The 11,037-nt window shown below is 36.0% G+C and overlaps 1 protein-coding gene across 3 annotated transcripts in view; it reads left to right on the top strand.

The window, feature by feature from the left end:
- Window positions 1-4,955: 4,955 nt before the first annotated feature.
- The window catches only part of MON2 (MON2 homolog (S. cerevisiae)), a 53,968-nt gene continuing 47,886 nt past the window's right edge, over window positions 4,956-11,037 (top strand). For all 3 annotated transcript variants that reach the window (XM_009997753.1, XM_009997752.1, XM_009997750.1), the window contains exons 1-3: window positions 4,956-5,015; window positions 9,398-9,525; window positions 10,320-10,451. In XM_009997753.1, coding sequence (XP_009996055.1) covers window positions 9,439-9,525; window positions 10,320-10,451 — 219 coding nt within the window. In that variant the 5' untranslated portion in view covers window positions 4,956-5,015; window positions 9,398-9,438. The remainder of the gene's footprint in view (window positions 5,016-9,397; window positions 9,526-10,319; window positions 10,452-11,037) is intronic.

Below are 11,037 nucleotides of genomic sequence, written 5' to 3'. Positions count from 1 at the left end.
CCCCCCCGAAATATTCAACAGTACCCTGAATTTTATTTGTCTGCAGATTCTATGCCTTTATCCAGGTTGCTGGTAAAGATGTGAAATGGTATTAATCCCAGTATCAGTCCCTGAGGAGCACCACTAGGACCTGGATATTAGCTGGACTTTATACCATTTATAATTACCCTTTCAGCTAGTCTTCGCCCCACTTTACTGTCCACTTGCCTTGCATCAAAGGCCCTGCTATAGTCAAGATATAAAATACATAGTGCTCCCCTTACCCATACACCCCATGATCTCATGATATGACACAGTGGGGTTGTTGAGGTCCATGCTAAATTCACGTTGGCTGTTTCTAGTCATCTTCTTACCCTTTATGTGCCTAGGAATGGCTTCCAGGAGGATTTGTTCCATAACCTTCCCAGGCACTGACATTAAGCTGACTGGCCTCTAGGGCCCTGAATGCTCTTCTGCGCCCTCCCTTGAGATGCGTGTGGCGCTTACCTCCCTCTGGTCATCAATAACCTTCCCCAGTCACCATCCTTTTGAAAGGGAGTGTCCTTTGCATGACATTGTCCCCATGGTTCATGGGCTTCTATGTGTCCCATTGACTTAAGTACTACCTTCTTGCATCTGCCTTTATGGCAAGTGGTGCTTCCTCTACACAGATTCTGCTGATAGTTTTTGCTCCAAGCTGGTAGAAGGTGAGCAAGCTCTAAGCCAAATACATTGAATCATTCAATATAATAAATCCCTATGAGTGCACAGTGCTGTCAGATCAGAACTGGCATTTCACCAGTTTAAATCACAGATAGAATGAGCATCTATAAAAGAGAAGGGTCTGTGTAGGGATTGTACATCTGAGGAGGAAGATAAAAATATAGAAGTCAAGTACAGTGCTCTTTTCCACAAATGAGAAACACTCGAGCACTTTCATGAGGTTGATTTAGTGTGGAGCTTTTTGTGAGTGTGTCCTGTTCCAAATAATAGTTTAACAGTACAGTAATGGTCCAGAATGTGCTTTTGCAAAGCAAGCCAGAATAGGAATGAAGTGAAACTGTACTTTACACAGAAGGATCTCTTACAAAAACTATTGGTTATAGGGTTAGTGTTTCAGTTGAAAAGGCTGATAATGCTGAACAGAAAAATAAATAATAAATTTCTCTTTTTATTTCATGTAATAGATGTGGAAGTGGCTGTGGATTATATGTATATATAACTTTCATCCAGTCTTAGTAAAAGGCTGGCAAACAATGTAATGTAAATACCATCACAGATCAACACTTCTGAAGGCATTCATGGATGCTTTTCTTTCTAGCAAAGAGAAATCAAAAGTTTGTTTAGTAAGAGCTGCAAACCTTACGGCAGTTGTGGTATCTCTGGAGACAGCAATTTTCTCTGAGCATACAACTGAAACACAAATGGTCTTGCAAATCATTAGTGTTGGAAATTCTTTATTATTTTTTGTAACTCTGTAAGAAGTGTTCAGAAGTTCATACAGGAACATATTTAAAGTTAGATCAAGCCTTAGTAGAAATTAGCACCTCCCTGCTTGTTACATTAAATATCTTTGTGTTTATATACTTTTTGTTTAAAAAAACCCAACAAAACCAAACTTCTGGTCCTAATTGTGAGATACCAGATTTTTTAAGATCAGTAATTTGATTCTTTTTAGAACTAAAAAAACACACCAAAAATCCAACCCGTTTTGAAACTTTTTAAAAATTGCTTATACAGTAGGTACAGTGGGTGGTTTTTTCACTTTCTGAAAAGGGTCACTTGTAAGATATTAGATGTTTGTTATCTTTTCTCTGATGAAAAATTAAGTATCTTGTTAGTTTGCAATGAAAGAAAGGTAGTTCTTTCACATTTACACCAGAGTAAAGGCAAGTCCAGAGGCATTACTGTGGAGCAACTGATGTGCTGTCAGATCATATCCCAGCTGACCCTCTGGTACATTACTTGCTCATCCATGTGCATTGCCACATTGCAGTAGGGCTTCTATGATGTCTTTGCCTGTGAGAAGTAAACCACTAAGTAGTTATATATTTACATACTCAAGCACATGCCTTGCGTTATTCCATGTAACCATTCTTAGGGTGCCAGGTAACATCATCACCATGGAGTTAGCTACAGTGGTATCTTTCAGTACAGACTGATCCACTGCAGTTTGGTTTGAGAGCTTTCACAGTGTCTCCAAAAGACAGATTTGAGGAAGCAGTGCCTTTAAGACGCACTTACTCCTCTAATGCTGATGTGGGTGTCTTGCCTTTACATTGACCTGACCAGTAGCTAGTAGAAATGCATATCACAGTTGTCCTCATGTTTCTATATGCAATGTATAAGTTACAAATCTTTAAATCTGTGCATTTAGACTCTAAGGTGGAGAAATTTAACTGCTGAATGTTACTTGGATGTTGGAAAACATTGAATCTGCTTGAGGATGGGTTAAGTCTTTGCTTGTCGAATGCTTGAGCAGAAATTGCCTGCCTCTGTTACCTTGGTGCTTTTGGCCATATGCAAGAGTTAAAGTTTCCAAAAATTTGGAAGATGCGCACAGCTCATCTAGTGACAAGAAGGCTGAAATATTTCTCCATTTGAACTGAGGACTGAGAAATCCATGAGCTGCAGAAGAGTTTTATATCTGAGAAACTTAAAGCTAGTTTTGAAAGTCTCTATAAATTTCCACATCCTGGTATCTCTTGTGCAGAGAGCCTCTGTCTATTAGGTAGCTTTAGGGTGAGGTTCTTGGGGAGCTGTGAAAGTTGTCAGACCATACCTTGGGAGGGGGACTTTGAGGCCAGAAGGCAGATGTTATACACAGTCTTCTAAGTCTGCCTGAAACTGCACCATGCGGGTCTGGATTTTTTGTTTTCTTGATTTGTGTGGGTGATCCACGTCATCAGCAAATCCTTGGCAATTTCCAAGCAAGCAAAAAGATAATGGAGCAAGTACTTGAGCTTGGAGGGTCCTGTTGAATTTTGCTGTAAGATTATTGACTAATGACTAAAACCAAATCGAAGTAATGGAAGAGATTGACTTTAATTTGTCCTATCACTGAGAGTCAATTCCTGTTCATCATCAAAATTTCTTCACCCCAGACTGTGGGCTGTAGTTGCTTCAGCAGAAGAATGAAGCAAAACTCAGTAATGACAAGTGTGTGTTTGAGGTATTTTATTTCAGTTCATTTCAGTTATTAAAGTAGCAGAACAGGAAGTCTAACTGACAGAAGGTTTCAGACTTGCTTGAGCTTTGTCATGTTACACGATTTGCGTGTATTTGCTTCCTTCTGAAATTGAAGAGATAACTTACTTGCTCATTAGACTGCTTTTAACTGTGCAGCTCAGAGAAACTGCTAATATTACATTTTAAAGTGGTGACTGCTTTGAAAACATGATGCCTTATATTTGTGGGAAAGTTAAATTATGGTATTAATACCCATAAATAAAGAGTATGATGCTGGCCATCTCCTTGATTAGTGTTTTTATAAGATCCTTTCTAATGGAGCAGTGTCCTGTAGGGTACTGTTTTAATTGATGTAAATTTGTAAACTTAAAATCTATTAATATCTGTTGATTTGCCAAGTTAAGTTCATGCAATGAAAATGCAGTTTTATATTAGTAGCCAGATAACTGTTTATAGTCTCATTTTTTCTGCTGCTTATTTGTCATCAACTCAGGTAATTTCTTATAAGTGTTAGTATGTGATCTTTTTACATTTATACTGGAGTATTGGTTTTGTGTGTGTGCATAGGATGTGTGCAGTGACATTAGTTTTTATCTATAAGCATTTTTAATTGAAATTCTAAATAGAAACCAAGCATAATGCAGATAATTATAGAACTTCATGTATCCCAGCTTATAAACAGAATTAAAAATGGAAAGCCACCATTTGCAATGTATTTTTGTGTTTTGTATACAAAACTTGTCAGGAATCATAGTTTTGAAATGCAAATCCTCGATGTATTTTCAGCTTGGTTTGCTTTCATTAGAGAGGATTACTTTAGTGATTTATGCTGGGAAGCATTTACGGACAATTGAAGAGAGAATTGCTGGTCCCTTGCAGCAGTGTGTGATCTCCTTGGTAGACTGCTCAGGTGTGCAGCACCTGCCTGCAATCCATCTCCCCTGGATCCTGCTGGAGGGATGAGGGAGAGGACGCTGCTGTTGGTCTCTTAGGTCATACTTAGGGGGAAAGGGGAGGAAATGTTGGTGTGGGTTGTATGGCGTGTTGGGAAGAATGGAGAGTATTGCGAGGAAGGCTTCTTGGTGGTAATGTCCGGGCATAATTTGTATGGGGCATTTGTACAGACAAACTTCATGGGAAAATGAGTTTTATTCTGATACTTCTTGTTAGTGAAAGTGTTAGCTTTCAGATGGAAAATACTGCTGCCCAACTGAAAGAAGAGTGATAATATTCAAGTGTCGTGTGCCACATTCAGTTTACTGTCTTGATTTCATTGCTCAAATGTTAAGCATTGATTTAATTACTGATGTTCTTATTTTCTTCAGCATTCCAACCCAATTAATTTGTTTTAGGAGATGGTTTAGTGGTTAGGGGTTGTGACTTTATGATCTTGAAGGTCTTTTCCAACCTTGATGATTCTATGAATGACAGATTATATATAATGGTAATTGTTTCACAGCTTGAAACTGTAATGCCACTATGTAACAGTTTTTTTTGTTTACTCTTGATTTTTCTTTGCATTCATAGCACTGGAAGGTAGTACTTGAGAATCACGATTTCTAAAACTTTTGAATCACAGAATATACCCCTTCCTGTGGAATTCTGGAAGGGAATTCCAGAAGCTGCAATGATTTCACTTCTGCATTAGGTCTGCTTACTGAAAACTCTACAAAAAACATCTTTGTGCTGAGACTATACTTTTTTTTTTCTTCAGTATTCTTATTTCTGTCCAGATATTAATGTATGAAATAGCATCTGAACTACTTATTTTCTTCTTTTCCAGGCTGCTGAATCAGGAATAATAAAAGTGAAAACAATAGCTGCACGGAACACTGATATTTTGGCAGGTAATTATTTGACTTGCAGTGGGAAAAACAAACTTGGGTTACAGATCAAAATGCTAAAAAGATATTTTGCATATGTGTAATAAGCTTACATGTCTTCTAGTGTGCACTGTAAGAGTGATGGGCACCTGTTACTTTTGGGCACCTAGCAAAAAATCCAGTACCATGAGAATTTTTTAATACTACTTCCATTTCATGTTAGTGCTATACTGATGCTGAGGAATGTCTCCATTTTCAGTTGTGGATCTACAAAAGTAACCATCCACTTTAAAAAAAGCATGAAATGCTGAGACTCCAAATTCTCAATTTTTTATTCACTGTCTGCGTTCACCACAGCTGTTGTTGAGTGCTCTGTGCGGAGTTCTGCAGTATGATCCTCATCTGTGTGTTTAGTATGAGAGTCTTTGGAGACTTGTACCTGGCAGGCAAAAATCCATCTAAAGCTGAGACAAGGTCATTCAATTTGAGATGTAGCATTGCCTTGAGGGACAGGAGGTATCTTTTGAGTTGCGGCTTTGTAAGTGCTTAAAATGGTATAACTGACTTTCTTCAGCTCTGTTAAATACGATGGTTTCTTGCCAGTTGCTGGTAAAGCCTTTGGCCAGGTTTGAGTGTCCCTGTATTAATACTTAAGCATCTACCCCAACTGTAGTCAGAATCCTTAAAATGCTAAATTATTTGAAATATCCAAATGAAACAGAGGTAGAACTATTTCTTGTTTTAAGGTATGTAAATCTGATACTGGTCAGGAGGCGCTTTCTAGAATTATTTGAAGTAGCAGTCCCATCCCTCAGTATTTCACTTTAATGCCTCTTTTTTATTTATTTTCTTTGTTTTTACTGCTGTCATGAATGCTGACATAAGTGGGAAAACTATGCCAGGTAATGTCAGCTATATCAAAATACAAATGAACAAGAGAAATCTCTAGTTAGTCATTTGGGAAGTTGTCAACATTCTTTGGCATATCACTGTATAAAGAACTTTCTATTTCAGAAAGCTAACTTTTAATCCTGCAAAATCGTTTGGTTTTGGTCTTTATTTCAAAGTGGAGGTTATTGATTTTGGCATGGAGAGGCAGTCTTCTGGTTTTTTTGAGGTAGTTGGTTAAATTTTGGTAGTTGGTTAAATTTTTGTATTTTTATTTTTGGAAGGTTTAAACTTGAATGTAGTTAGTATTTATTTAATTTATTAAAAAACCTGCCCGGGTTTGTTGTTATAAGGTTTGGAAAAACAGCAAGTTCTAAAGGTTCTTTTGATTAGTTAATTTTGCTAATAGAATGATAACTTTTTTTCCCAGTAAGAAACTGCAGAACAGAGGGGATCATGTACTTTACTTGCACATTATCTTAACATTCCACAGTTTAAATGTAATGCCATTAAACAGTCCCAATTCTTTATGGACTCTTTATTTTTTGAGGTAGCAATTGTAACCAAATCTTGTAGATAAATTAATGTCAAGTTCTCTGTTGTCTTCTATCTGCTATTTATATTTTTGGGGGGGAAGATAGTATGGATACTTTAGTAATAATGAAGCTGCAGAAGGCTACTGTAAGTGTGAAATCAAGAGAAGCAGATACTTTTTGACTGCTAGGTGATTTAGGAACATCTACTAGACATTCTAGTAATCCAGATAAGTATTTTGATCAGCATATGATTTTTCTTCCTATTTTGAGGTAAACTGTCATCTCACTAAGACAGGTGAGAACAACTGTATCACAATGTTTTGAAAAAGCTGACCTGATGCATTCTTGAAGCAGTACACTCTGTAGAATTACAATTATTAGGAACATATATGCAATTTTAAAATGGCAAATACACAGAGGTAATATTATGTCTGGTGAGATGTGTTTAAATTGCCGGAATGCTGAGGTCATTGACCTAACATCTTTCTCTTGGAAAAGTTAAGTTGAGCTGTTTCAAAGTCCATTCATGTTAGTCTGTACATGCTTTATAATTTATTTAAGAGGATTTGAGTAATTCCAAAAGAGAAGTCGGCTTGTGCTTTATATTGCAGGAGGTAAATTGTTTGCACGTGGCTCTGAGGTGTGCAATTCATACTTTTGTTTAAGAAGTTGTTGTTTTTTTAAAAAAAATTAGAATTAAAATCTTGCTGATGCAATGATGGATTAAGTTTTACTTTTCCAAAACTTATGTTTCTATACGGTTCATTATGATAGATTTCTTTTAAAATATATTCTTACATAATATTGGTACCAAAATAGAAGCAGAAATGGAAAAATTGTGTGCTATTAAAGATTGAAGCTATTATAGTGATTGGTACCAAACCAGGTCTACAAAACATTATTTTTTCTGCTTCATATAGTAAAATTCCTTGTATAGATTCTGTTCTGAGCTTATTTTTTGTAATGGATTATAGGAGAAATACTGTAAAAGGTTTAAATTAATTTTCACGCCATATTTGCCATTCAGAACTTTATTATGAGTTTTATGTTAAGGATGAGAAGTTTGTGGTATCTTTTTAAGTGTTGCTTTCTTTTTTCTGCATAATGGTTAGCATTGAATAGTAATTAAGAAATTTATATGAGTGAAGAAGCATTTGTACCCATGTTGGAGTGAACTCTCTAGGATCTGTTGGCCATGTGTTGTAGATGTTCATAGAGTATAAAAGCAGCTTAGACATCTGGCTCGCATGTAGACAATTAGATGCCGCTGGCAGGAGAGGTCCAGGCTCACGGCAGGGGAGTTGGAACTAGATGATCCCTTCCAACTCAAGCCATTCTGTGATTCTGTGTCTAAAAGGCATGTCTTAATTGGGAGCAAACTTCAGTTTTTCATGAAGTACCTAATGTTTTGTTTTAATTTGAAAATGACTGTTTCGTAAGAGAGTAGTATTAGTGGATAACATTTATACGCATATTTTAAAAGCAGGTTTATTTGCTTCATAATTAAGTTAAAAAAACCTGTGGAAATCAAAGCAGGTTGTTAAACAGGCAGTGGAACTGTATTAATGCACATTTGATTTGACATTTTAATTTTTTTTCATGACGCATTTAGTGAAAGGTTGGCCTCTGTCAGCTGGACATAGAGCCTGTACTGGCTCTGAAGAGACTGACAAAAGTATGGACTATAAATCTGTTAATACTACCCTGTAAGAGCTATTATAAGTTGGCATATATAATTTATACTAGCCTATTCTTTTCATAGAAGCTTGCTAGTCATGTTAGTCCTTCAGTTGAAAAAAATCACTAAAATACATTTTTATAGCTTTTACTTTTATGTTTAATTTTTATTTTTTTTTTGCAAAACAGTTTTAGTGATAAATAATAAACTTCCTGGGACCCAAACTCAAATTGCACAATAGAAGAAATAAAATAGATAATGTTGGCATTTTTATGAGAGACTGTATTTTTTTGTTTGTTCGTGGCAAGATCCATTGTCTAAAAATGTTTTTGAAATATTTCCATTAACACATTTCTCCTATTACACGTAGACACTATGTCATACAGTGTATGACATTCAGTGTAAGAACATACATTGAACTTTTCATCTCTGAGGAAGTTCTTAGTGTCTGAAATGGCGATGAGCAGCTAAAATCTTAAAACTTTGCATGGATGAATAACCACTCCTGCAAACAGAAAAGCTGTCATAGGAGTAATGCTTTCCTTTCATCGTCCAGAAATATTTTCTTCCTTTTTAATTTTATGAAGTTTATCTCAGGCTTCTAAAATTACATTTATGGAGGAGAACTTTGTAAAATGTCAGTGTGGAATCTTGTATTCATTGTAAAGTGCTTTTTTTCCTGGAAAAAAAAACCCAAACCAAAAAGTTGATGAAACTTCTGTTTTCTCCTGACAAAGCTTTGTTTTAAGAAACTGCCTTTTCTCACTAAAGCAGTGGCTGAAAAATTTGCGGCCAGGTGTATGTACCCAGAATATGAACAGTCCAGTGTCTTTCTCCTCTTGTTTTGTCAGTGACATTTTACTTTATGCCACGTGCTTTGATACGTGTCTACGTGCCTTGCTTTGTATTGCTTTTGAATTTGATACCATGTGGAAGTAAAGCAGGAGGGGGAGGCTACCAACCTGAGGCTGGTCACTGTCACAAAGTTCTGGAGTGGGCAGAACCTTACAGATTCTTATTAACCAAATGGACTCTAAATGGCCAATTTGTATTTGGAAAGAGAAAGTCACTTGAGAGTGTAGAGGAGAAGGTGCTTGGGATTTGAGCCTCAGCTGAGGTAATTGCAGAAGTGAGCTATGGCAGCCCAGTGTCTGTCTTCACTTGGTTTTTCCCTGTGGTGCAAGAGTAAATCCCACATTTCCAAGACTGGATGTTGCTTTTTGTTAACGGGTATGATGAGCGTGTTTTACATTGTATTCTTCAACGTACCAAACATTGAGTTCTTCCATATCTCTTTTTGAAAGCATTGAAAGAGAACAGCTCAGAGGTAGTTCAGCCTTTTCTAATGGGTTGTGGAACAAAGGAACCAAAGATCACTCAGCTGTGTCTAGCAGCCATACAGAGACTCATGTCCCATGAAGTTGTTTCAGAGGTAAGATCAATCTTTATATAAATACAAAAATATTTCAGTGTGAAAAATACAGGTGTCTAACTGCAGGTGAATGTTTTAATTTTTTTTAGGAGGCTGTTTATATTCTAATGAACATAGGCTGCAAAATACTTAACTCATACTGTAATTTAAAATAAAACCTTTTTGACCAGGAAAGAGGAACAGAAAGAGGTGAGGAAACATTAGTAAGCTCTAGAAGGAAATTAATGAAAATTCAAACCATCTCATTTAGTTTGCAGTCTCACACTACAGGATCAGAACATGTAATGGTCCTTGATAAATATAATTCCTAGGGTGGCATCCACAAAATTCTGTGTGTTATCATTATGTATTATGTTTTTCATGCAAGTTACTTTTAAAATTAAGATAAAATTGATGCATGGTTTCTCCAACTGTAAATGTCATGTTATGGTACTGCATATATAGTGTGTTAAGAAGCTGATGAAAATAATACCGTTAAAATACGCTTTCAGTTGTGCTTGGATAAATTTTGAGGGTAAAATGTGTTTGTACTGCCTTTTCTTTCTGGAAAATTAAGTACACACTTTAATTTGGACTACACGTGAAGAGGTTTCTGTCATCAGTTCTTTATGGATATTTTGGGAAGCTTATCACACTGAATTTTGGTTTATGTTCTCAGTGTGATCGTGTGGTATAGACAAACAGGCGGATTCAGTTATGATACACATTTATGAGAGTGCTATTCTTCCATGTGTAGACATGATGTTACCAGTATGTAAGCATCATAATTGTTTTAAAATATCATTTCTTTGTAGGCTGCAGCAGGAAACATTATTAATATGCTTTGGCAACTGATGGAAAATAGTCTTGAAGAACTTAAATTGCTTCAGACAGTTCTTGTACTTTTAACAACCAATACAGTTGTGCATGATGAAGCACTATCCAAGGTAAGAATTTGTTAGTGCCAACTGAAGTACTTACCAGATCCTAGAGGAAATATAGTGAGAAATTTTACAAATTAAGCATTTGGAAGTAGTGGAAGGGAGAGGCTTTTTTGATTGATGTGTCTTTCTTGTCTTTATATCTAGACTCTGAAAACAGGGTTTGTTTTAGCTTCCTTCTGTATTTTTTTTTTTTAGCATGCAATCTGTATTTTAATTCCTCCTCAATAATAGTTTTCTTAATCACAACTTTAAATAACAATATTGGGCTAATGCCTGTCCTTCTTACCTGCTAAATTGATAATATGCATGTTTTGATAGTGAAATCAGAGCACACAGCACAGTGTAAGCTCTCTCTAATAAAGCAAGTATTAGAAGAAGCTGCCTGCCACCCTGCCTTAAATCTTTTTTTTGGAAGCAGTCCAGTTACTGCTTTTTCAGTCAGAAGAGGGATAATTTTATTCATTATTTTAAATGTACCATTTTAAGTAAGATAGAAAATAAAGATTCTGATCCATTTTCACTTCAAGTTATAAGGTACTTGTCTTTGAAGTATCTTATATTAAACATTTTTACTGATCTGTGAATTGTG

Source organism: Chaetura pelagica, unplaced genomic scaffold, assembly GCF_000747805.2.
Source record: "Chaetura pelagica isolate M959 unplaced genomic scaffold, ChaPel_1.0 scaffold314, whole genome shotgun sequence".
NCBI classification, from domain to species: Eukaryota; Metazoa; Chordata; class Aves; order Apodiformes; family Apodidae; genus Chaetura; species Chaetura pelagica.
The sequence above is the reverse complement of the archived record's forward strand: the minus strand, read 5'-3'. Positions and strand labels throughout refer to the sequence as shown.